The sequence below is a fragment of the Neophocaena asiaeorientalis genome, unplaced genomic scaffold (genome assembly GCF_003031525.2).
Source record: "Neophocaena asiaeorientalis asiaeorientalis breed wild unplaced genomic scaffold, Neophocaena_asiaeorientalis_V1.1 scaffold32, whole genome shotgun sequence".
NCBI lineage: Eukaryota > Metazoa > Chordata > Mammalia > Artiodactyla > Phocoenidae > Neophocaena > Neophocaena asiaeorientalis.
The window spans coordinates 7,109,249-7,136,901 of record NW_020185327.1 but is presented as its reverse complement, the minus strand read 5'-3'; the positions used below and the strand labels follow the sequence as shown (position 1 = coordinate 7,136,901).

Sequence of the window (27,653 nt, the reverse complement as noted above, 5' to 3'; positions counted from 1 at the left end):
AATTACCAACAAAGAGTTGAAGTGGAGAGTGTGCCTGGGGTAAATGGCTGCTACTCACACACACACACACACACACACACACGAATACACACACACACACACACACACAAATACACACATACAAAGGTGGGTTAAGTGCTCTTGAAGCAATTTAAAGTACTTATCAGTAAACACACTATGTTAACAGACATTAGAAATAAATCTTCTGTTTACAATGATCCATGCAAAAATATTCCTAAAACTCTTACAAAATAAAATGTGAAAAAGAAAACTATGAAGAGTACTTACTATAAAAAATAAGGTTACCAAAGGTTCAGGGGTCAGGTATCCACTCACCATCCAGGGCTGAATGCCACCCCAGTGCCGGAGCCCTGACCAGCTGCTCAGGGAAAGGCGCCCTCCCCACCTGAGGCCCACAGCGCTTGAAACGACGACGGGGTGGAGCAGGGGCACCCCCACCCCTGACAGACCGCTGAACGGGAACGGCCCTCACCCCCCACCCCCTCCGACTTCATCTGAGGACAGACACACACACACACCCATCGATACAAGTTGGGCACATTTAGGCAAAAAATCCTCTTGGTTTCTTATGTACAATATTCAGATTTTAAACACCAAATCCTTTCTGTAATAAGTTCTGGCAGGCAAACACGTTCTGATGCTGCCTGGCCCTTTGCTGTCCACACGTGCTTTGTGCTGAGTGTCCCCAGCCACGAGAAGAGGTGGCCAAAGGGGCTCACAGACAACAGGCGCCAGCCCTTTCCTCACACCTCCCCACAGCCATCTCCACGAGCGCCCTCCAGGTGGTCTCAGAGGACAAGTCCCCATCAAGTGCATGGGCCGAAACACAGCCACAGCCCTGCCTCTCTACAAGGAACAATCAATATCCAATAAAGTTCTGTTCCCTTTTAAAAGTTCTTAAATATACAACTTTCTTCATAACACACAGCTGAATGAAGTCTTTGCCCTTCCTTGTGGGAGGGAGAACAACAATGCCTACATATGTTTTCAGGTGACTCAAACATTTCCCCCGAGGGGGCGGGGGAAAGGAATGATTTTTCTAAGCTAAATAAAGGAGAGGCCAATATCTCCTCCAAGTGTGGCTGGTTCTCTTTCACATATCTCCCATCCCAGGAAAATAATTTAGCTCTACATAGGACTTTTCCATTAAACATATAGAAAACATCATCTCTATCTGTAAGAGATTTGTAATGAAAATTTAGATGGCAGAGAAAATTGCTTTGCTGATACATAAACCACCTTGTGTCCCTAACTGGATTCACGGTAATCCCTAAGGACGTCCACATCACACTGACCCCACAAGCCTAAATAGAGAGAAAGCCATTAACCTGGCTGCACCCCAAGCAGCGGTGGCCTCCCCACACTCTCCCCGTCCCTGCAACTCTCTCCCAGTGCAGTCCGTGCAAAAGGAACAGATGGGTGGAAACTAGAAGTCCACGTTTCCAACTGGCAACCCACGTCAACCCCAAAAGGCTGAAGAATCATCAAAGAGATTTCAGATGCTCTATGAAGAAATTCACTTTAACACTTATAACGTTAAGACTCTGCATACATTACAACAGTGCATTAGTGATACAAGTTGTAAAATACTTTTCCATTCCTTTGGATTTTGCATATGATGGTTCTGCAACAGTCACTGCAGGTAGATTGAGCAAGCTTTGTTTTTGTGTTTGTTTTTTTTAACATGCATTCAACTAGATATGATTCAGAACAGATTAACACTCCCTTTTTATCATTACAGTTAGCTAAAAAATTGCCTGGCAGCCCACCAAACAGGATTTGCTTTAAGACCAACCCACAGAGTCAGTTGGAGACTGAGGGTGCTAGGACCTGCTGGGTCGGCCGTAGTAGTGTTTAGCTAAGTGTCGAGAGCATTAAGAAGAAAGTCCTGGTTGGAGGCACAAGGCCTGCAGCACCAGCTGTGGAACCTCCATGATGTGACTGCACAGCTCCATCCACAAACCTGGGGGGTGGGGAGAAAGATGGACACAGTCACACACAGCTCCTCTGGCACCACTGCTCAGAAAAGGAGGCATTCAACTGGAGGAGGAGATCCACTAGGACAAGAAAGGGCAGCAGCAAGAGAGGCAGCCGTGCTGGTTCCCACGGACCCCAGAGACTTCCAGTTACAACTGGAGTCCTACTTCCTGCAGGAGGCGGGCAGGAGACTAGAGCACAGCCCAGGTAAGGGACACAGTGCAGAGGATGCACAGCAAGAACTCAATGGTTTCCTTCTTCTTTCCTCTGCAGAGTCCCAATAAGGACAAAAATTTAAACGCTGCATTGCCTTTGGATCATCAGGTAGCATTTTTCTTGGCAGTATTTAAAATGACACAGATCTCCCATTCTCCTCTTAAAAAAATGCACTTTAGTCACAAGCTGGCCTCGGGCTTCACCACTCACTTACGTTTGCAGGGTGATCACCACTGGGGGGGCACATAGCTGTAGGTGGGTGTTCCTGGGGCCCGATACGTGGGCACGGTGACGGGGTGGGGGGCGACAGGAGTTGGGGAGTGGGCAGTCAGCAAGGTACCTGGAAGGAAGAGCAGGCATCTCAGTGGAAGGCAGCACCCCACCACTGCTCCCTCTTACAGGGGAGCTCCCGCCCAACCCCCGTGGCAAGGCGGGAGGCAGACAGGAAGAGGGGATGGCTCTGACCCACAATGCTCTCAGAACTCTTGATTATATACAAGTCAAAGCTGTATAAACACAGCAAGCTTGCATGGATAGCATGTCTGCAGAAGCCTTTGGGCCTCCTCTCCATAGAAGCATACCGTATTATTTTTCCAGATGAGGTGATAAAAAGAAAACAAAAATATTATTCGGCCTTAAAAAGGAAGGGAATTAGTCACATGCTACAACACGGATGAACCCCGAGGACATTATGCTCAGTGAAATAAGCCAGTCACAAAAAGACAAATTCCGCATGAGTCCACTTATACGAGGTCCCTAGAGGAGTCAAATGGACAGTGACAGTAAGGAGAATGGTGGTTGCCAGGGTCTGGGCCAAGGGGAAGGGGGAGCTGTTTAATGGGTACAGAGCTTCAGTTCTCCAGGACGAGAAAGTTCTGGAGATGTGACACCACAGTGTGATAACACCACTGACCTGTACACTTGGGTTGTGGTGGTAATAAATAACTGGAAGAGAGGGAGAGAGGGAGGCAGAGGGAGATTCCCAACTACACGAGCTTCTGAGTACCGTAAGCTAAGCATGTTTTCCCTGAAACTGCAGAAAACTCGGCTGTGTCCATTCACGGACAAGCACCACCTCGAAGCTACGGCCTCACCCGGCAGCCCTCCTCTCCCCCTCCTTCCTGCCTGCACCCACACCAGGGCCTGCCATCCCCGCCCTCCATGTGCCGCAAACACGCAGTTTCTATCTGTGCCAGACTCTCCTCCGCCTTCACGGGTAAGTATGGGAAAACCAAATAAAATAGTGACTCTAAGCAGAAACACACATGGTATCCTGAAACACCATTCTCTCCTGACACGTTTTCCTTATACTTAAGTCTAGGAAAACAATAAATGCATTGTGTGTACCTGGCCCCTCACCACAGACAATTCACATGCCCACAGGAGGTAACCTAATCCCTAGACATTCAGTCAAGCCCCCAAACACTCCAAGGTTCCATGGAGACAGGCCCATTTCAGCCACGGGTCTCTTCTCTCTGTGGTTTATTTTCCAGACCTAGGGGAAGCCTGGGGAGATAAAATCAATGTACGCCAAAGGATTTCTACAGGCAGCTGTTATCTCTATGAACACAAGACCGGCTTTCCTAGATTCACAGAAACATTCCCGTTCAGACAACTTGGCCTGCGCTGGTATCCCACACTGAAGGGGAGGATCAACAGGGCCAGCCCCCAGATCACAAAGTACCCCCCCTCTGCCCAAGCTCTATGTGCTCGCCATAGGCATCTGGTCACTCCTTGTCCCTACAGCCAAGTGACTCAGCTCTCCAAAAAAAGTGGCCCCATCCCATTTGGAGAGGGCTACTCAGTCATGGTCTATGGAAAAGGTACTTGGTTCATGGTCTAAACCCCACACTCCAGTCTCAACTGAAAGGAGAGTGAAGAGAAAGAAGGGGAGGTAAAGAAAAACACAACATGCCACTTCTTCCCAAAAGGATCAGATGTCCTTCCACACAACCCTAGCCATGAAAAGTCAAAGCCAAGGGTCAGAGTACTGGTGAGCTCTCCCTTTCCCCAGCCCTCATGCCGTCACAGAGCAGGCACCCCAGGGTCAAGGACTCACCCGCTGACATGGCCATAGTGGTCCCCGCCACCATGCCCATGGTGACGCCGTTGCCTCTAGGCGGAGGGATGGCAGCAGGGTACACCGTCGCCGGCATGCCGTTGGGCTGCACCACTGTGGTGTGGTGGATGACGTGAGGGGGTGCTGCATACAGGGGCTGGGGGTAGTACGTGCCTTGCTGGGGAAAGAAGAGAGACGAGGGCCACAGGGTCCCACACCCAGAGGGTCAGAGCCCCGAGGAACCGGCCATTCCCACAAGCACAGTGCCCAGGAGACCCCGTAAGACACCCACAGCGCGCCCCAGGCCTACCTGTGCGTACGGGCTCTGCTGGGGGTAGGCACTTCGCACGGGGTATACAGCGGTCTGGTAGGGGTTGGGGGAGGAGGAGTACGGTGGCACCGCCCCGCTGGTGGGGGAACAGGACACTTTGTAAGGCGTGCCAGGAGTGTAACCTGAAACAAAGAAGCCCAAAGCCTTAATTCAAACCCACACTCGGCCAGACACAGGGGACGGACCGAGTGTGCAGCGAGGAACGAGGCAGTGTTCCAGCCCCAACCACAGTCATATCTGACACCTCTGCTGAGATGTGGTTTCACTGTTTAGACTTTATGTGCAAGTATTTTTTTTTGGGGGGGGGATGGGGAGAAAGTTCTACCAAGTGCATACTTACATAGGAACAGGAAAGAAACACTTGTCCTGTCGGAATTTAAATTAGCACGCCCTTGCTGGGGCACAATTTGGCATTAAAAGTATGTGTGTCTTTTAATCCCACCATTCTACTTCTAGAAATTTGTTTTAAAGAAACAAGCACGGCACATAAAAAGATGCTCAACATAGCTCGTCATCAGGGAAATGCAAATCAAAACCACAGTGAGGTATCCATCGCCTCACACCTGTGAGAATGGCTATGAATAAAAAGAACACAAATAACAAATGTCGGTGAAGCTGTGGAGGAAAGGGAATCCTCGTACACCGTTGGTAAGAACACAAATTGGTATAGCCACTATGGAAAACAGTATGGAAGTTTCTCAAAAAACTAAAAATAGAACTACCACATGACTCAGCAATTCTACTCCAGGGTATTTATCCCAAGAAAACGAAAACGCTAATTTGAAAAGATACATGTATCCCAACGTTCATAGCAGAATTATTTACAATTGTCAAGACAGAAAGCAACCCTAAGTGTCCATCAACAGATAAAGAAGATGTGGGAAACACACACATACATATGGTCGCACAGGGGAATGTTACTCAACCATAAAAAAAGAAGGAAACTTTGTCATTTGCAACATGGATGGACGTGGAGGGTATTATGCTAAGTGAAATAAATCAGAAAGAGACAAATACTGTATGGTATCACTTATATGTAGAATCTAAAAAATACAACAAACTAGTGAATATAACAAAAAAGAAGCAGACTCACAGATATAGAGAACAAACCAGCGGTTCACTGGAGAGGGAAGGGAGGAGGGGGGCAACACAGGGGTAGGGGATTGAGAGGTACAAACTACAAGGACACACACAGGGAATATAGCCAATATTTACAGTAACTATAAATGGAATATAACCTTTAAAAACTGTGCATCACTGCATTGTACCCTGGTAACTTATAAAATACTGTACATCAACTACACTTCAATTAAAAAAGAAAAAAAGAAAGAAGCATGGATTTGAACAAAGGCTGAACTGTAAGCATGCTCATCACAGTGCTGTTAATTCCAGCAAAAACAAAAGGAAAAACTTGTCAAACACCAGGGTTTTGCTAAAAAGACTTCTGGGTCTAAGGTACAGCAGGCTGAACACATACTTTTGCCTTTGTCCCCACCCAAAATGACAATAAAGCAGATTAATAAATAAAAAGACACAAAGCCACACAGATCAAGAAGAGAGAAAAGACATTTTAGAACCTAATAATTTTGGAATCTTTTTAAAAGTACAAGTGGAAAATAATTTAGCAGACTCAAAAAAGCTGTACTCTCAGCCAGCAGTGAAGAGGGTCAAGCAGCAGCCTGACACCTGGAAAGCCCCTTCCCCTAGACCTAGAAGCTGTCAGCATGTGTTGCCAGGAAGTGACGAAGGACCACGATCTGGAAGAGGGATTCAGAGGCTACCTGGTAAGCAGTAAGATGCCTGGCTCCCCTCCTGACTCCCCATTCCAATGGAGGAGTTTTTCTCCAGGGAGGTTAAGAGAGGGTCCCTGAATTGCCACGTTCATAGCCCACTGATTTATACAGTCTAAACCACCAGCAAACTGTGGTACAACCATACAACAAAATACTACTACTCAGCAACCAAAAGGATAGAACTGCTGATACACATAACCTGGGATAAATCTCAAAAAAAAAGAAAAATACAATATGCAAAAGAAGTCAGACACGGTAACACATGATATGAAACTCTAGGAAAGACCAACATAATCTACAGAGACAGAAAATCAATTAGTGGTGCCCAGGGGCCAGAGGGCATGAGGGCATCTTTCACAGGAATGAAGTCACTTGACTGTTTGTGGTGTCACACATCTGTATACATGTCCAAACACACCAAACTGTGCGCTTATAAAGGATGGCTTATATGCAAATTATACCTCAATAAAACTGCTTTCTAAAAAGTCTGAGAAGCCATTTCTCATTCACTAGTACGGCTGAGATGGCAGAGTGCTCACACGAGTTCCATGGAACAATACAACTTCTCATAAAGCTACAAATATACTTCCCATAGGGCCCAACAATTCACTCCTAGATACTTTCCCTATAAGAATGAAAACATACTTCCACAATAGGACTTGTAAAAAATGTTCACCAATCTTACTCATAATAGCCAAAAGATGGGAAATAATCCAAATGTTTATCAAGAGGAAAATGGGTAAATTATGATACATCCATATAAATACTACTCAGTATCAAAAGGCAAAAGCATGAATGAATCTCAAACCATGCTGACCTCTTAAAAGACATCAGACACAGAGCAAACACTGCATGATCTCATTTTCAACACTTAAATAAACCTAGCTATGGTGACAGAAGTCAGGGCGAGTGGTGTATGATTTGCAGCGGGTGAAAGGAAAGCCTAGGCGCAGTGGTTGAGAGTCCGCCAGCCAATGCAGGGGACACGGGTTCGTGCCCCAGTCCAGGAAGATCCCATATGCTATAGAGCGGCTGGGCCCATGAGCCATGGCCGCTGAGCCTGCACGTCCGGAGCCTGTGCTCCGCAACAGGAGAGGCCACAGCAGTCTGAGAGGCCCTCTTACCGCAAAAAAAAAAAAAAAGTGCTCAGTATTTTGTTTTGGGTGGTGGTTACGCGAGTATGATAATTGTCAAAATCCATCCAAATGAACATTTAATATGTGGGTGATTTGCATAAATTATATCTCAAACTTAAAAATGAGCTGAGTATTAAAAAAATGAAAGTTTAAAAAATTTAAACCACTTTATTGAACTGTGTTTAGCGGTGTACTTATATTTTAATCTAAAAGAGAAAAAAAGAATGAATGACTTCCAGGATATACACTAGTTTTTTTCTGTTGTTCTTTTTTTTAACATCTTTCTTGGAATATAATTGCTTTACAATGGTGTGTTAGTTTCTGCTTTATAACTAAGTGAATCAGCTATATGTATACATATATCCCCATATCCCCTCCCTCTTGCGTCTCCCTCCCACCCCTCTAGGTGGTCACAAAGCACCGAGCTGATCTCCCTGTGCTATGCAGCTGCTTCCCACTAGCTATCTATTTTACATTTGGTAGTGTATGTATGTCCATGCCACTCTCTCACTTCGTCCCAGCTTACCCTTCCCCCTCCCCGTGTCCTCAAATCCATTCTCTATGTCTGCATCTTTATTCCTGTCCTGCCCCTAGGTTCTTTAGAACCATTTTTTTTTCTTAGATTCCATATATATGTGTGGAGTCTCAGGATTTGGAAAAGCAACGTTAAAGACAAGAGCAACGTTAAAGACAAGGCAAAAACAAATACGGTATTTGTTTTCCCCTTTCTGACTTACTTCACTCTGTATGACAGACTCTAGGTCCATCCACCTCACTACAAATAACTCAATTTCGTTTCTTTCTATGGCTGAGTAGTATTCCACTGTATATATGTGCCACACCTTCTTTATCCATTCATCTGTTGATGGACACGTAGGTTGCTTCCATGTCCTGGCTATTGTAAACAGAGCTACAATGAACACTGTGGTACATGACTCTTTTTCATTTATGGTTTTCTCAGGGTATATGCCCAAGTAGTGGGATTGCTGGGTCATATGGTAGTTCTATTTTTAGTATTTTAAGGAACCTCCATACTGTTCTCCATAATGGCTGTATCAATTTACATTCCCACCAACAGATACACCAGTTTTAAATGATCTTTTTTTTGAACCACAAGTCCCCCTTTCCTCCAAGGGGCCAAGTCAGTCCTGGAGATCCACTGAGAACCATCATGCACTTGGTGTGCCTGGGTTCACTAAGACCTTAAATGCCATGTTTCTCGTTTATTCTCCAGACTGTCCCTCATGGTGCTCATGATGAAGATGCTGGTAAAGGTGTTAATGCCCCAAAGTCACACACATCAGAGCAGGTGCTCAGACAAACCCAGATCCAGCTGCACTGAGCAATGACTCCTTTGCCCAAACCAGGTAATTCCCAAGCTCAGCTCGTATCTGTTTTCAGGAGAAAAGACCCTCACAGGTTTCCCTATTTCTGTGTTTTAGAAAAAAAATTTTGTATTGAAGTACACTTGATTTACAATATTGTGTTAGTTTCAGGTAGACAGCAAAGTGATTCCATTATATACACACACACACGGGTTTTTTTCACATTCTTTTCCATTACAGGTTATTCTAAGATATTGAAATAGTTCCCTGTGCTATACAGTAAATTCTTATTACTTCTCTATTTTATGTATCTATTTGTATCTGTTAATTCCATACTCCTAATTTATCCCTCCCCTCTCCCTTTCCCCTTTGGTAGACTGAAGTTTGTTTTCTATGTCTGTGAGTCTGTTTCTGCTTTGTATATACATTTATTTGTATTATTTTTTAGATTCCACATATAACTGACATCATATATTTGTCTTTCTCTGTCTGACTTACTTCACTTAGTATAATATTCTCTAGGTCCATCCACATTGCTTCAAATGGTAATTATTTCATTCTTTTTTATGGCTGAGTAACATTCCAACATACACACATATACCATGCCTTTTTAAACCAATCACCTGTTGATGGGCACTTGGGTTGTTTCCACGTCTTGGCTATCATAAATAGTGCTGCTATGAACACTGGGTATCTTTTCGAATACGAGTTTTTATCTTTTCCGGATATATGATCAGGAGTGGGATTGCTGGATTATATGGTAGCTCTATTATTAGTTTTTGTTTTATTTACTTATTTGCTTATTTATTTATTGGCCACCTAGCGCAGCTTGTGGGATCTTAATTCTCTGACCAGGGATTGAACCCAGGGCCCCGGAAGTGAAAGCGCCGAGTCCTAAACACTGGACTGCCAGGGAATTCCCTATTTTTAGTTTTTTAAGGAACCTCCATACTGTTTTCCATAGTGGCTGCACAAATTTACATTCCCACCAGGTTTCCCTATATTATTTTGAAATTCATTAACTATTATGTAAGTAAAAACAATGTCAAAATTTGAAGACACCAAATTTCAATACCAGTTTTGAGCTGAAAGAGAGTAGAATAAAGAGTCTCAGGATTTGGAAAAGCAACGTTAAAGACAAGAGCAGTTAAATCCCTCTCTCTAGCTGCTCATCTTCTAGTCTTTAAGAGGGACAGAAAAGGAAAGTGATAGTTTCACAGGTATATACACGTTAAAACCCATCAAATTGAAGCTTTAAATACATGTACTTAATTGTACACCAATTATACCACAATAAGGTGGCAAAACATTTTCTTTAATTACAAAGAAAAAGGTAATTATGAAAGCCACTAATTTCTAACCCTGCATTGACACTCCCAGGAGATGGCTCAGTGATAGCTCCTAATTCCCCATAAATGACTGACTACATCAGAGGAGGAAATGAGGCACTGGTGCCTGGACACACTTGTGACCAGTCATGGTGATGGAAGCACTGCACCAGGGCAGAGTGCTGCCAACTGCCAGAGTGCATCACCAACATCACACGCCACGCTTGGGGCCAACAGGGCTTGTCAAAAGGTCCAGCCCTCTTGACAAGGTGTTGACTTCAGGGGAAAACCACAAGGGAAGAGACCACCAAAACAGCAGCACTGACACAGTCCTGGCTGGCAAAAGCAGGAGCAGGTCTCAAAAACAGAAGCTTGTGGATGAAGGCAAAGTAGGTCTGGACAGCTCCCTCCTCCGCGAGCTACCCTCTCCTTCCCACTTCTCGCAACCCTGCAGCAGCGGCATCGTTGAGTTAACTCACAGGGGAACACTGCTAAACGTGGTCCCACTGGCCTGAAGTAAGAGAGCCTCACTGGAGTCACTAAACTCACATCTGACCAAAAGGATATCAGGTTTTTATAAAAATGTCGGAAAATCAAAATATTCACAGAATTAGCATATTTTGAGAACAAGTGCTAGACTTCAAACTTGAAAATCACGTTCAGAATTTCTGGTGCTAGCCAGTTTTCATAGGTTAAAAGGAATCAACAAGTCCCCCCCCTTTCTTCACTGTACAATTAAAAAACATCCATGACATAGATGAAACAACTGGAAATATAAATACTGATTGTAGTATTGATAGTATTAATTATAGTTATTTTTTAGGTGTGATGATATATATTTTTAAATTCATCTTTTAAAGATAATACTGAAAAACCGATGAATGTGATGTCTGAGATGGGCTTCAAAATAATATAGGGGAAAGTGACAGGAGTACAAATGGAAAAGATCAACTGTAAGCTATTAACTGCTAAGTCTAGGGCATGGGCAGGTGGAGCCCGTACTGTGTACTTGTGTATACTTGTAACTGCTGAGGCTAGGGTGTGGGTAAGTGGCCATCATCCTGCTGTGTACTTATGTATTTTTGTTATTTCAAATTTTTCATAATAAAAAGTCTTTCAAGGTGTTTTATAAAGGTTAGGTAGATTTATGGATTAAGAGAGACAAGAGACATAACAAACTCAGCTTTATAAAAAATTCAACATGTAAATTTTGAATAAATCCTATTTCCAAATCTTTTTAAAAATTTTTGGGACAAATGGGCAAATCTAAATATGAAGTATAAAATGAAATGAGAGAATTACTGCTTCTGAGTATGGCAACAGTATCACAGTCATGCAGAAGAGCATCCTCATTATCTTATGTTGAGGGTCAAACTGAAGCCCACAGGACAAGTGCCAAAAAAGGCTGTAACTCTGAATTGCTTCAAGAAAAAACAAACAACAAAACGTACACACACACTCATCTTTATATGGTAGATAAAGCACATATGGCAAAATGATAACTGATGAATCTCGGTGCTGGATATTATGGACATTCACTCCACTGTTCTCTCAATTTTTCTGTATATTTGAAAATGTTTTGTAGTAAATAAGGTGAAAAAATTATAATGCCTTCTGATGGTGACACACAACTGAGAGAGGAGCTAAGAAAACCTTCCAGGAAACAACAGTCATGCAGGAGCTAAAGGGACAAGGAAGGAAGCGGCAGGGGTCCCCTGCTACTAGGAGAGGAACATAAAAGCTTTCTGAGCCTTTAAAAAGGCCATAAGCTAGGAAGGCATGGCTCTTCAGCAATCTGATCTGAAAGATAACCTGGCAGCTAGGTACTAGCTGGAAAGGCAAATAAAGGTAAAATATGCCAATGTTCAATACATGCAGCCAACCCTCTATAGAAAGTCATGGTTCTACAGGATAAAGTGATTCAAAAAAGAATGAGAAGAGAAAGGAGAACCTGTCTGAGGAAGTGAAAACACACAAGCAATGCATTCATGACCTGAATGAAAAACTGGGAGAAAACAGAGCCTCTAAAAAAGCCATCAATATTCCTAATAAGAAAGTCCATGACAATTTTGTCTCTGTTCAAACTGCAGAAAGAGCCTGGAGCTTGGACTGAAGAGAAGCTGGAAGCTGTCCACCTGAGTAAGCTTCCCAGGACACAGTATGAAAGCAAAGTTAGGAAGATCTAAGCATACAACTCTCCAGAGAGAGGCCCTCTGATTCAGAAGCACTCTTCTGGCCCACCATATCCACTAAAAAAAAGGTAAAGTCCCTTATTTACCACATTCAACGATAGGCCAACCTATGATGTCGAGCTTTTCTTTTAAGGGAGGCTAGAGGCCTACTTGCTGCAGAAACCCATCCAGCAAGCCTGCGATCTCTTAATCATCTGAGATATCTTTTTAACACCTGCCTCATATGTACACTTTATTGAAGATAAAGAGATGACTCCAAGAAGCTACCATGTGTATGCATTTGTCAGAATACAATGAATGGTATATTTAAAATGTGAGCATTTCATGTATGTAAATTTCACCTAAAAACAAAACCTAAAAGAACTGTAAACAAATATTAACAATATGCCCACTGAAGTAGATGGGGAAAAGGGTCCTGACATCCACAACTTACTTCAAAACACATGAAAAAACAAGATGGACTGAAGGATGGATGGAGTAAAATATTTAATTTTAGAAGTTGATTTTAGGGACTTCCCTGGTGGTCCAGTGGTAAAGAATCTGCCTTCCAATGCAGGGGACTGGGGTTCGATCCCTGGTTGGAGAACTAAGATCTCACATGCCACGGGGCAACTAAGCCCGTGCGCCACAACTACTGAGCTCGCGCACCTCAATGAGAGCCTGCGTGCCTCAAACTACAGAGCCCACGCACCCTCGAGCCCGCATGCCACAACTAGAGAGAAGCCCGCGTGCCACAACAAAGAGCCCACACACAACTCAGATCCTACGCAGCCAAAAAACTAAATAAAATAAATTTTTTTTAAAAAGTCGATTTTAAAAAGTTTAATTATAGAATCTTGGCAGTCCATACGTAGATGTTTACTGTGAATTTTTTTCAGCTTCTCTGTATGTTGGAAAAATAGTCACCCACTATTTCTACTAATTATAGCAACAATTTTTAATATATATTATCTTACTGCTTATTCTTGTAACTGTGAGCTATGTCCTGAACTCTTGAGAAAATTGATTTTGATTTTTTGTATGGGCATGAATATTACATCACTTTCTATCCAACACTGAGACAAATCAATTTCAAGGAAAGCAAACATGTCCTCCAGTCAATTAAAAACCAAGTGTGTATAGGCACTTTCCTTTTTGTTTTATATAACACCAGATCCACTGTCTCACACCAGAGAACCTCAACAGGAATCTTACAAATTTAAAATTAAAAAATACATAAATAAATATACATACATCTCATAGTATCCAAACTAGACACTTTGTGAAATAATATTTAGATCTGCCAACCATTCACAATACAAAACCAAACACACGCATTGCTTGGTCTTTCAAAAACACTAACAGCTTTCCAGATGCTCCTTCCCGAAAGACAATGCATAAGGGTGCCACACAGACAACACACTGGCCACAGCCTTCTTCCCCCTCGCTCTCAGCAAACATGCATCACCACAGGCTGACCTCCTCTCTGGGCAGAACTCATGCACAGGGCCACTGCTCTCAGACTGCTGTGAGGGGCCAGAAGCTTTTTACATCGGAACAGATAATTTTTCCCCAAAAGTACCGCATACCACACAAATTACGTATAATAACTTTCTGAGTATAAGACATTTATTTAGAAAATTTGGAAATTCAGAAACATATAGTATATGTGAGGAGGAACGACCTGCACCAAACACAGCATCATGAAATTTCAGAACCTGGAGACAGAACTACTACAGAGCACCAAAGAGAAGCCCAGCTCAGTCAACCAAGCATCAGAAAGGTACCGACATTCTCAGCAGCAGCAACAACAAAACTGGCAAACAGTTCGGCAATGTCCTCAAAATTCTGAGGGGAAATAACTGCTAGCCTAAAATTCTATATCCAGACAAACTAACAATGAAGTGTGAGTGCAGAATAAAATGTTTTCCGACATGAAAAATCTCAAAACTGTGACTCTCCCATATTCTCCTGGGAGATTACTGAAAAAGATCCTCCACTAAAACCAAAGAGTAAACTACGAAAGTAGACAAGGAATCAAGTGGAAGGGAAGAGGAGAGAACTCCCTGGGGTGATGGAGGAGAACGACCAGTGTAAGGCCCAGAGGACAAGCAGCCCAGGCCAGAGTAGGAGAGAGGGTTTCAAAAAGACACCACCAAGAAAAGAAACCACAAACACCTTACGTGGCCTAAAATGCTGAGAAGAGACCCCACACCTGGGGGGAAGCTGAGAGTTTAATTAACTTTGTGGTTACAGAAATCTAATAAAGGACACTAGGTCCAGGGAAGAAAAAGTAACTGCAGAAGAAAAGAGCCACTCGTTCACAGCAGTGAGCAATGCTCACCGGGTCACAGTAACAGGGGTAGGAAGGAAAATTAGGAATCTAAATTTAAACTATGTGAATGTAAACCTTTAACTTAAGTGAGAGAGAGAAACAGAGGCCATGACCCCACAACCTATTAACACACTAATGCTCTTCTCTCCTGTGTGGCCCGCCTTAAGTGAAACTTAATTTTTAAACAAACCTGGGATCTTTCCTCATGGACATAATTCTGAGCTTAAAAAGAAAGAAAGTGACATATCGTAAAGCATTTCCACTTACTAAGTATCCCTCATAAACAAGTAATAAGACCAGTTAAACACTGAAATAAACCAACAGTTTAATCAAACCATTACTTTACTAGATATATCTACACGTATACATAAATATTTGCATAACTGATTATTCTCATTTTTAAGCTTCTTTCTATTATATTGCCAAACTGTCCTCCAAAAATGTTTCCCCAATTTATCTGCCATCCAGTCATGCATGGCAGCAACCAGAGAAGCCTTTCCATCACTCCTAGCAACGTTTTCATCTTTTAAAAATATGTGCCAATGTAATATCTAAATCACCTCTTACATAGAGCTTACTAAAAAGAACTGAATGTTTTCCTGATGATTTCAGATGATCAATGCAAATATTAGTTACAGATACTCCTGGCTGTAAGCGGGAATAGAACAGAAGCCTGAATGTGCATCCTTGGTGCCTTGGGAGCTTGATTGCGTGCTTGCAGCTAGAATCCTCAATTAACACAGCTGAGGAGATATAATGATTCATTAAACAAAATGCCCAAAATGAAACATCTTTCCCAGGAGTGACACAGTCAGGATTTGAGCCATATCTTGCTAATGCTACAGCCCAAACTCTTTCCAATATACTGTTCTGATTCCAAAAAAAGACAGCCCTCTCTGGCTGCACATGTACTCAGCCTACTAGGCTTGTTCATGAGGATGAAATGAATATCACCTCCATTTTCCAGATTCTGAGTGATGGAATCTTTCAGCAAAAGACATGACATCTCACAAGGTTCTCTAAAACCTCCCTACGTCACACTTGTAAGAGCTAAGAAATAAGCAGTGTTAGGGCTGCAAAAGTGTATGTATGCAAAAGCTACATACACAACCCCTATACTATACATCAGCTTTGTCCAAAAATCTGGTGGTGAGAGAACCAGAACATTGAGAAAGCAGCAGAAATGGAGAAAAATTTTGTTTAATTTTTCTATAGTGACAATTTTGGCTTACTCATCACATAAGAAAAAAAGCCCACTGAAAAAGGAAATTTAAAAATTCAAGCTATGAAAATGCTGAGGATCCCAGAAAAAGAAGGGAGCACAGCTGTAGCCTAGACTCAGATCAGGTGGCTGCAAGCACTTGCATGACACCGGCAGGACCTTCCAAGTGCCTTTTATCTTTTTCACTCACAAATTTCACATACATCTTTATTCCCAGCTTCTCCTAAAAATCTGAAGATCTGGCAATGCTGGGCGAGCAGTGTGGCAGCCGACCACTATCCAGCACCCATCAGTGGACACCCCTTTCAACAAGGCAGGCCCTCTTGGCAGCCACCGTTCCCACCAAGACCACTACTCCCACCTGCCCGCCCCAGCTTCTGGATTAGAGGAACAGCTTGAGAGCAGTCTTGGAAAAGAGGCAAGAAAGGGCCCATCTCCCTACAAGAAAGGAAACACGCAAGAGAAGAGGAATGGCACCTGTTCTACAGGTGGGCCAGAGGAGGAAACTATCAGACACCAGCACCATCCTGATAAACACCAAACTTTCCCTTCAGGGGAGCACTTCACACCCTGGGCAAGGAAAACGGCTTCACCAGCCTCAAATAAACCTGAGGCTCTTTCTGTAAAAGAATAAGAAAGTTGGAAGCTTTTAGTACATTTTTACATCAATTTGTACTCCATAGAGAAAATGAGTACAAGTGAGCTACACTGGAGAATTCTAGAACAGTGACATTTTATGGTGGTCTGCAGCATGATCACATACAGTAAAAAACAACTAATACTTACGCAAACATAAACTTCAATCCATTCCTACCACCATATAGAAAAATTAATCCAAAATCGGTCATAAACCTAAATGTAAAACCTAAAATTATAAAACTTCTAGGAGAAAACCTTTGTGATGCTGGGTTAGGCAAAGATTTCTTAAAAACGATACCAAAACCGTGATTCATAAAAGAACAAGATGATAAAGTGAACTTCATTAAATTTAAAAACTCTTGCTCTTTTAAAGACACTGTGAAGAGCCACAGACTATGAAAATATATTTGCAAATCATATATCTAATAAAGAACTCTCAAACCCAACAATTAAAAAAAAACTTTAAAACTGACAGGCAGAAAAAGATGTACACAAACACTTAACCGAAGACACACAAGTGGCAAACAGGCACATGAAAAGATGTTCAACATTATTAGTCATTAGATAAGTTCAAATTAAAACTACAGTAAGATATCACTACATATTCACTAGGATGGCTGAAATTAAAAAGAATGACTATATCATGTATTAGCAAAGATATAAAGGAACCTGAACTCTCCTCCACCGCTGGTGGGAACATAAAATAGCACAACTCCTTTGGAAGAGTGTGGCAGCTTCTTACAAAGTTAAACATATGCCTGCCTTAAGAGCCAGCCACTCCACTCCTCTGTATTTACTCAAGGGAAATGGAAGGGTATGTCCACATAAAGAATGTACACAAGTATTCACAGCAGTTTCATGTGTGACAGCCTCAGACTGCACACAGTCCCAGTGTTCATCACCCGGTGAATGGGTGAGCAATTTGTGCTATTTCTGTACAATGCAATACTACCCAACAATAGTAAGAAACGAACTACTGACATACACTACAACATGGATGTCAAAAATTATCCTGAAGGAAAGCCAGTCGCCCAGAAAGGGCATTCAATATGATTCACTTATACAAAATTTTAGAAACTACAAACGATCTGTAGTGAGAGAACACAGATGAGTGATTTCCTGGAGCCTAGGTGAGGTCACAAAGGGGCAGGAGAAAACTTTTGGGGATGAGGGATATGTTCACTCTAGACTGAGAAGGTGGCATACATCATATCAAGTACCCTTTAAATATATGCAGTTTACTGAACGTCATTCAGACCTCCAGAGAACTGTTTTAAAAAAGTTAAACAAGATGAGATGTTTCACAAAAGGAGATGGTGGTGCCACGTGGCCCTTAAATAATCTACTGAGTAATAACGTAATACTGCTTGTCCCAGGGAAGGGATGTTCCATAACAGATCCCAAAAGATGGCACAAAGTAGCAGGTTCTCTAGTTCTTGGGGGAGAAAGAGTGTGAATAAAAGCTATGCAAAAACAAAACAAAATCTCTTTTGGAAAGAACAGGTCAATGTGTCAAAGAGCTAGGGATTTAAAGTTGGGACTCTAGGCTTGACTGTGTCTTAGTCGTGGGAAACCTTCATAACTGTGAACATTACTCTGGTGTAAGTGCAGGGAACGTGAAGTCAAGGAGAGAAAGCTTGGGAGCAGGAAGACCAAGCTAAGAAGGTCTTTCTCTGGGTGTGAGCTACAGGGTAAACAAAGGCCGTCAGAGTGGGAATGGAATGCGAGTCATGGACAGAAGGGCCACAGAAGGAAGGAAGAATTTTATGATTATCAAACTGGAAGAACTCAAGAAAAGGACACTGCTGCTGTCTCCTCTCCTGTCAAGTTAACCATGTGAGGCTAGGGGTTCCGAGGGACAAAGAAGCACCCCAGCAGACCCGTGAGGCTGAGCCTTCAGGTCAGAGTGTAGGCCACCATTGCTGCAGCAGAATCACAAAGTCCATCCTGGGTGAATAAAGCCTGGAATGGGCCAACACCAAAATGCAGGCTCAAAGAGGAAAGTCCCATTAAAAAAAAAAGTCTTTACAAGGACCAGACCCAATCAAATTCCACTTTCAATTGTACCACTTGATTTCTAAAATCTGAAACTATTCTCATGCACCTTACATAGAAAACAAGACTTTCTTTTAAAGCCATAATCAAGGTGCTCAAGTTCTAGAGAGAAATCAGTTATCTCTAAAAATGTTAGCAACATGGAAATTCTACTTATTAACATGGCAACATGATCTTTAGTTTCTAATAATCAACACTATTTCATAAATACATACATGTTCTGGCACAACTAGTTACCTGTAACAAGCTATGATTGGAATGAAGATCCGTGTTGTAGAAGGACGCCAGAAATGCAATATATTGATACAAAACTTTACGTGCAATAAGAATTAAGCTTTTATTGTACTTATTAAGAAGCCTAATTTTATGAACCAATAAATCATTTCAACCCCAAATCCCAATTCTATAACCACCCTTCTCAAAATCCATCCACTTGACATTCTCCCCCAGCCACATAGACAAAGCACTTTTGCCACCCAGCACATACGGCCTGCATACCTGTTTGGAAGGTAGGATTCGCTCCAGGGTACATGTTGGGGGAATAGGCAGGAGCTGCTGCTGCATAGCCCATGGGGAAACCAGCTGGAGAAAAACAAAGAACAATGTGATTTTAAAACCAGGGCTCCCACAGACCCAGCTGTCCTCAGCTTCTTCACCGCAACCCCCAGACTGACTTCAGGAGCCCAACAGCGCTATGGGTGCTGAGCAGGTGGTCTCTACTTGTCTCTCCTCAGAGCTGTGATGGGTCACAACCATAGACGAGTCTTTTAAACCTAAGAGTATAAATGCTTACAACTTTCTAAATTAAAAAAATTTATTTGACAGAAACTGAATTAGAATGAAGTAAAAAATATATATATCCTCAGCTGAAGTCAGAAAACTCTCAATTCTTCTGGCAGTTTTATTTTCGATTCTAATCACCTAATTTATTACTTAGCAAGAGTAATAAGAGTGTTGCAAGCTTCACATGCTAAACGGGCTCTAACCAGCACCATACACAAATGGAACTGGGAAAAATCTAATCACACATTCCGTTTGCAAGCAACCTGACCTTTATTAACACAAATGAGGAATCCTTAATAAGACTAAACTACAACCACTAATTGATCACGTGAACACAACAGAACCATCAAGAAAGACGTTAGTGTTTCAGCCAAAGCCAGAGGGGCGGACTTCCCTGGTGGCGCAGTGGTTGAGAGTCCACCTGCCGATGAGGGGAACACGGGTTCTGTGCCCCAGTCTGGGAAGATCCCACATGCCGTGGAGCCGCTGGGCCCATGAGCCATGGCCGCTGAGCCTGCGCGTCCAGAGCCTGTGCTCCTCAACGGGAGAGGCCGCAACAGTGAGGGGCCCGCGTACAGCAAAAAAAAAAAAAAAAAAACCGGAGAGGGGCCTCAGTTATTCGCTGCAGGTCCCTCACATCTCTCAGCTCGATCCACTCACCACGCGACAATGGGGCCTTAAAGAGCCTTCTCTACATTCAGGGCACAGAGCCAAGATGACCCAGGTTTGCTAGTCTTTACTACCTACACAAATGGTTGCGAGAAGCTGTAATCCCTCCAGAAAATTCTAACCTGCAGGGTTCCAAATCAACATGTTTGAGAACCACTGTTCCCTCCCACTCCTGTCCATCTTCCCAGTCACAGTACTGTCCTCCTGAAAATGCCCCTTGGTGAGTACCATGGACTGTCTCCTCCAACATCGACTCTACCTCCTTTCTGGCAGGCAGAGGCTGGCAAGCTAAAAACTACACTGCCCAGACTCCCCCTCTTGCAAGAGGTTGGAAGTGATCCCAAATCCCAATCACTTCATAAAAACAAAAACTTAAATACCACTAGCTGTGTAAAAAAGACTTAGCTTTTTACAAGAAATATACTTGCAAATTATTTAGACAAAGGGAAAATACACTTAATATATAAATAACTTTTAAAGTTAAAAAAACAAAAACCCAAAAGAAAACGGAAGACATGGACAGAGAGAACTGCCAACTACCATTTCTAACTTCAGGCTGGCACAAATCCAAAAGCTGAGGACACGCTTTCTTGGCAAGGTTGTGGGGTAAACAACAGTCTCACACCCTTCTGGTAGGAGTGCAAAGCAGTAAAAATCCTACGCAAGAAGGGAAATCGGCAGTACCTTTAAAATTACATCTGCGTTAGAAGATGTGGTATACCTACAACGGAGTATTACTCAGCCATTAAAAAGAATGACCATAATGCCATTTACAGCAGCATGGATGTACCCGGAGATTATCATACTAAGTGAAGTAAATCAGACAAAGAAAGACAAGTATCATGTGGTATCGCTTATACGTGGAATCTAAAAAAAAAAAAGATACAAATGAACTTATTTACAAAACAGAAACAGACTCACAGACTTAGAGAAAGAACTTAGGGTTGCCGGGGGGAAGGGTAGGGGGAAGGGATAGATTGGGAGTTTGTGATTGACATGTACACGCTGCTATATTTAAAATAGATAAGCAACAAGGACCTACTATATAGCACAGGGAACTCTGCTCAATATTCTGTAATAACCTAAATGGGAAAAGAATTTGAGAAAGAAAAGATACATGTATATGTATAAGTGAATCACTTTGCTGTACTCCTGAAACACAACATTGTTAATCAACCATACTCCGATATAAAATAAAAATTTTTAAAAAGAATAACAGGAAAAAAAAAAATCACATCTGCATTTACTCTCTCCACTGGCAATCCCACCTCAAGGAATCCACCCTGAAGATAATTTTCACAAACACTATCAACTGCAGTATTACTGGAATAGCAAAAGACTTCAAACAACATACCCATGCAAAGAACTGGTTGAATAAAACTATGGAAACCCCCACAAGATGAAGGGTTACGCAGCAGTACTATGTATTATAAAATACAAATAAGAACAAGGCAAACCTTTGTGAACCGACAGGGAACAATCAAGAAGCTGACAAAGCCAAGTGACCACCACCACCTGCATCTCGATTCCAGAAAACAACCTGCCATTCGGCTGGGGGGAGGAGGATGTGGGAGGAGAGCCTTCAGCAGCAGGGCTTTGCAGGGCCACTCCTGCCTGCCGAGGCCTCCTCTAACTGCCAGTGCCGCCCCAGGGCTCCCCAATGAGCCCGCTGACACTGCACGCCCGGGTCAGGCTCCCACACCCAGTACTGCTTCCACCCCACCAGATCCTTTCAAGCGTTACCCACCCCTACAACGTCTGAACTCCTAACTCCATCTCAGGGTCCGACACCCTCGTGCAACAAAGGCGAAATTAGAATACATGGACATAGTTGGCCTGGGAGCATGACATGTCTGTGTCCCCTCCAAAATTTACATGTCGAAACCCTAATCCCCAATGTGATGATATGTGGAGATACTTAATCGTGGTAATCATTTCACTCCATGTACATACATTAAATCATCACATACACCTTAAAAAAAACCCATGTTGTACAACCTAAATATATACGGTTTTTATTTATCAATCATACCTCAGTAAAGCTGGGGGGAAAAAAAGATCAAGCAACGTGCTGTGTGGTTAACAAAGGAAGATATCAACCTGATTACCTATCATTTTTAATACACTTGTTTATTACATTCCATGAAAAAAACACTAGGAATGGCAAGACACAGGACCTTATGGGTGAAACAGAAAAAGATAAACTGAAAATACAGACCATGGGTGATCCACAGACTGCAGTCAGCCAACAAGGTCTTTAAATTGTGTATTTCTTATGACTTAGAAAACTAGAGCTCAGGTTTGCTCCAAGACGCCCCTGCCGTTTAGAAGAGTCGTGCGGGGGAGCTTTGGTCCCTTTGGTCCCTCGTCTAACCCCTGCCCTCCAGTGCTCCGCCAGTGGGTGGGGAGGGGCCAACCTGTGCATCCGGCAGGGAATCCAGGAGGGGGAGCTGCAAAGGACTGGGTGGGGTTGCGGAGCTCCTGCTGCTGAAGTCGGGGAAGCGAGGGAGGGGATGTGGGGGTGCAGGGTCCCAGAGCTGGACCCACTGCGGTGGGATGCAGCCTCCTAGCCTCCCCTCCCCCACCTTACAGTAGGTTCCAATAATATTTAATTGCATCTCGGGCTCTCGGGCTTAAAACTAACCCACAGGCTCGCAGGTCCCTTGACTGCGCTCCTTCCTCTATTAGATAAAGTATTTGTTTTTTTGACTGCGCTCCTTCCTCTATTAAATAAAGTATGGGGGGGGGGAGGACGAGACACCACAACAACAGGGAGGGGACTGGAGGGACCCCTGAAGTGCTGGCCTCAGCTGACTAAAGAGGTCGGGACCCACACTGTCACAGACCCCTGTCAGAGGACCCCTTAGGGCGGAATTGAGGGGGACAGTTAGGAGGTGGTCTGTGTCAAGCGAGCATGGATCACCATGGGGTGGGGAGCACGCTGACCCCTGAGAAGTACTGTTAGAAAGATGCGTTCCTCCCTCCTCTTGAAGGATGTGGGGTGGGCTTTAAGGCTCCAGTCCCCGCCACACACTCTTTCCAGGCCCGACTGCACCTCTGGCGCCGGCCTTGTTAGCCTGACTTCCAGTCCTAGAACTTGCCAGGCTCTGGGGGAGAATCTGGGCTGCTGAGAGGGTCGCTGGGGGCTCAAGCTACCCCTGGGTTTCGCAAGTGGAGGGAGGAAGGGTGAAGGCAGTAGTGGGGTGGGGCCGGGAGGGGTGAGTGCCCCGGGAGACCCTGAGAGAGAAAAACCCCCCCCAAGCCCCTGCCCCCTGCCGCTGAGCCGGATGCCCGAGGCTTTCCGTGTCTCTGGGAGGAGCCCTGCTTCTTCACCCCTGTGCTCAGAACCCTGCGGAGGCAACTCCTCACCCTCCGGCTGCTGTGCCACGGTTTTCCTTTAAATGTTGTTCTTGGCTCATTTGGCTTTCAGTTCCCTAAACAGCAGTTTTGAGGTCTCCAAGCTATTTAAAAGTGTTCTCCTTAAAGTGAGACTAAAGCCCACTCTTCTGGAAAAACTACCTTCACTTCAGAGGAGATATTTTTTCCTCCCCATTTCTTCCTTCTACCGCCCTCTGAACAATCAAGCCAAAGTCAAGCAGCTCTGTGAGCACTAAGCAAAGATAAACACAAAGAAAATCACATCTAGCCATTTCACAGTAAAAACAAAGATATTTTAAAAGCAGCGAGGTCGGGGAGCAGGGGGGAGGGAAGGGATATACTAACTCCAAAGAAACAAAAATAATTCTGACAGAAACGGGGAGACAATACAACTGCCTTTAAAGTGCTGAGAGAAAATAACAGCCAACCTAAAACTGTATACTCAGTATGGTAGGCAAACCCCGCCCCCCCCAGAAGATACATCATCAAATCCCTGGAACCTATAAATGTTACCTTATTTGGAAAAAGAGTCTTTGTAGACATAAGTTAAGGACCTTCAGATAAGATCATCATGGATTACGGGTAGTGGAGGCCTAAACCCAACGCCAAGTGTCTGCATATGAAACACAGACGAGAAGGAGATGATGTAACCATGGAAGTAGAAGCCGGAGTGATGCTGCCACAAGGCTATTCATGTCACGGAATGCTGAATGCTTCCAGAAACTTCCAGAGGCAAGAAATGATCCTTACCTCGAGCCTCCAGAGGGTATGAGGCCCTGCCAACACCTGAATTTTGGACTTCTGGCTCCCACAACTGTGAGAGAATAAGTTTCTGTGGTTTTTAAGCCACAAACTTTGTAGCAATTTGTTATAGCAGCCACAGAAAACCAACAGACTCATCAAAAATATGCTCCAAAAATGAAAGCAAAATAAAAACATTTCACAAACTAAAACAAAATTCACTAAGTGCTATAATCTTTAGAGTCATCACTAAATAGCAAAAGAATTTTTCAAAAATTAAAAGAAGGAAAAATTTAATGAAAAATACTTGGTTAATCCAAAAGAAAGTGAACAAAACAAAAAAACCTAGGTGCTATCAATTAGAAAGTAACAGTAAGATGGTGCATATGAACCCAATTATTGTCATTCCTCAGTATCCTAGGGGTATTGGTTCCAGGTCACAATACCCAAAATCCACGGATATGAAGGGCTGACCACATGTCAGTTACCATATTACTACAATTAAAAGATGAAGTTGTTGGGAAGTGTTTCTTTTTTCCCATTAAATGTAAATTTTAGAAAGTTATGGACAAGTCTCTCCATTTACTAGTATAAAAGTATAATATGGTATAAAAGCACTTTCTTTTCTTGTAATGTCTCGTTAGTTTTTGGTACTGAAGTTATGCTAGCCTCAAAATTCTGTAGGCACATTATTTAACTCCCACTCCCATTCAAAATACCTAGAGTGGTTACTAGTTCCTACACTAAACCCTTGCTGATCTAGAGAGTTTTATGAAAGTCAAGGAGACTAAAATACTAAAACCAAGAAAATAGTTAAGACAGGTATAAAGAAATGGATAAAATAAGAAGAAACGATAACATTTTAAACAGATTTAAAGTTGCAGAAATTTTCTTTTAAATGTAATTTTAAGACCAAAAAACCCCTAAAAGAGTGCACATGGGAGGGAGACGCAACAGGGAGGAGATATGGGGATATATGTATATATATATGTATAGGTGATTCACTTTGTAATAAAGCAGAAACTAACACACCATTGTAAAGCAATTATACTCCCATACAGATGTTAAAAAATAAAATAAAATTTTAAAAAGTGCACAGAACTGGTATGACAAGCAACCAATGTTTCATTATAGGTAATGCTAATACCATCAGGTTTTGCCTATTCCCTGGTTTCAGATTTACACAGGATTCTCTTCAGCTATTTAGCCTTCTGTTTAAACTAGTGTTAATTCGTTAAAGACAGTAGGCCTTATCACTAAATCACCTTTTATCAATTCTGGAAAATTCTGGCACTCCTTTTCTTCTAGACTCTCTACTTGGTCCTTCTGCACGTTTTAATTCTCAAAACTTCTCATCCTAACACCTCTATTTCTTAACCAGTCTGTTTCCCCCTTTCCTTACACTGCATTCTGGTCCTCCCTTTAGCAGTGTTTTATCTGCAGCTTAACTTGAATTTTGTTCAAATGCCTTTTTTTTTCCATTTAAGTTCCAGGTGGTTCTTTTCGATATGATTCTTTCTTTTGCATCTTCAGTAATTCTAAACATGCTTGTGTGATATGGTTTTTACCTGTTTTGTTCCTGCTGTCTATCATGACTGGTGACTCTGACATGATGAATAACATCACAGTGTTCTGTAATAATTTTGACTTGTAGGTAACAGGCAGAACTTTGTGGGAAACCCACACAACCTGGGTTGAGAACACCTGCCTCCACAGCAGTTCTGCACCTGCTGTTGTCAGGTGCTCCAGGAATAGTGCCACCTAGAGACTTTTTTATGTTAGTTTCTTGATGTATGGACCTCCTGGGACGGACAAGTAATTCAAAGTAGAGCCTGAAACATCCCTGAATAGTTACAAATTCTTAGAAAAGGGTTCTCCCTTCCCAGAGCCCAAGCAGAAACTGAACTTCCCTGTGGAGCCAGTGCATGGATTGTTTAGTCTGCCTCTCCAATGTGAGTATCACCCCCTGGAGCAATCAGACTGATGAGGGGTCCCACTCCAACTCCCAGCCTTACAAGGGCCAAAGGCCTCAATTTCTGTCCCCAAATAGGTTGCTAAAACCCACAAATAACAAATGCCCCTAGGACAGGCGCATCAACTCAATGGCCCAATGCTCTGGTTTTTATGTCGCTTTCATATTCAGCGGCAGAAATCTCTTACTTTCTTGCAAGTTCAGTTAAAGGTTTTTGAAATGTTTTATTTAACTTCCCAGGGGTTTTTAGCAACGGGGTTTTAAGAGTATCTGTTCCACCATATCATCTAAACCCACAATTGTAATACTACAAATAACTATTCCTTTCAATTAGGACGACAATTTGCTATTTTTGACCACCAACTCCTATTCCCCCAAATTGTGCTTCACCCCCTCCATCACAGCCCATGTTGGACGAGCAGACTTCAGTGAGGTGGGAACACGACTCAGGCCTAAATTCATCAGTAGACTGCCCTCCTGGCCCCGGGTGCTGGCGTGGAGGGAACAAGATGAGAGCCAGAGCCAGAGCCAGGGGAAGAGACTCACAGCCAAGGGAGGGGCTGAGCACCACAGAACCACAATGGTCAGAATGGGACCCACACGGAGAGGACACTGAGGAAGCGGAGCTGAGCACAGGAAGCAGAGAAACTAGACGCCAATCCCCACCCTTGACGCCACCAGATCAGCCTTTGACCAAAGCCAGACCAAGCTCCTGATTTTTCAGTTCCGTGAGCCAATACATTTTCTTCCCTATCTAAGCCACTTGAGCTGGGTTTGTCCATCGAAAGCATTCTTAGTGACACAGAAATTCACCACGTGTTCAAAGTTCAATAATGGAAACAAAATTTTACTTGCTTACCTGGATAACCAATTCCTTTGGCATTTGCATAGGGAACCCCAGAAGAACCCGGGCTATAAACAGGATTCATGATTTCAAGAACTAAAAAGGGAAAAAAAGTGATTTAGCCAAGCACTTTTGTTCTCAGGTTTTTCTCCATCATCAGTCTCAAAAGAACAAGAGTCCTTTCTCTAGCATATAATAAAACAAGGCATTTCATGCTGCTGCCAACCAACAGAGAACAGAAAAGGAACGCCAAAGTCCTAATGGGTGCTCACCAGGACACTACAGGCTTTCCTTTATAACTCTCTTCGGTCCATCAGAGGCTAAGGGAAAAAAGTGTTCTCGGTGTCCCTGCTTAAAACTGTGAAAAAATATCTATAAATAATCTAAATGTCCTTATAACAGAGAACAGTCTTAACCAGATCTATCCAGAGCATGAAATAGCATGCAGCTGCTTTTTAAAGTGTTTAAAAATACAGATTGATATCATGGTAATTGGGGGAAAAAACGGTACAATACTGTAATGCAGTATGCTCCCAAATTTGCACCTACACATATGGGCATGTGCACCTCTAGCACAAACAGAAAAAAAGTCTGGGAGGAAATTAAAATATCAACAGTGATTGCCTCTAGATGGGGTGGTTTAGTGTTCGCTTTGCAC

The 27,653-nt window shown here is 43.0% G+C and overlaps 1 protein-coding gene across 1 annotated transcript; it reads right to left on the bottom strand.

Moving 5' to 3' along the window:
* Positions 1-1,046: 1,046 nt before the first annotated feature.
* On the bottom strand, positions 1,047-27,653 carry FAM168B (family with sequence similarity 168 member B). The gene is made up of 6 exons (XM_024734487.1): positions 27,011-27,653; positions 19,107-19,190; positions 4,584-4,726; positions 4,274-4,451; positions 2,429-2,554; positions 1,047-1,984 (listed from the first exon to the last, which is right to left on the bottom strand). Exons 1-5 carry the CDS (start codon positions 27,078-27,080, stop codon positions 2,442-2,444), a joined length of 588 nt encoding a protein of 195 aa, XP_024590255.1. The 5' UTR covers positions 27,081-27,653; the 3' UTR covers positions 1,047-1,984; positions 2,429-2,441.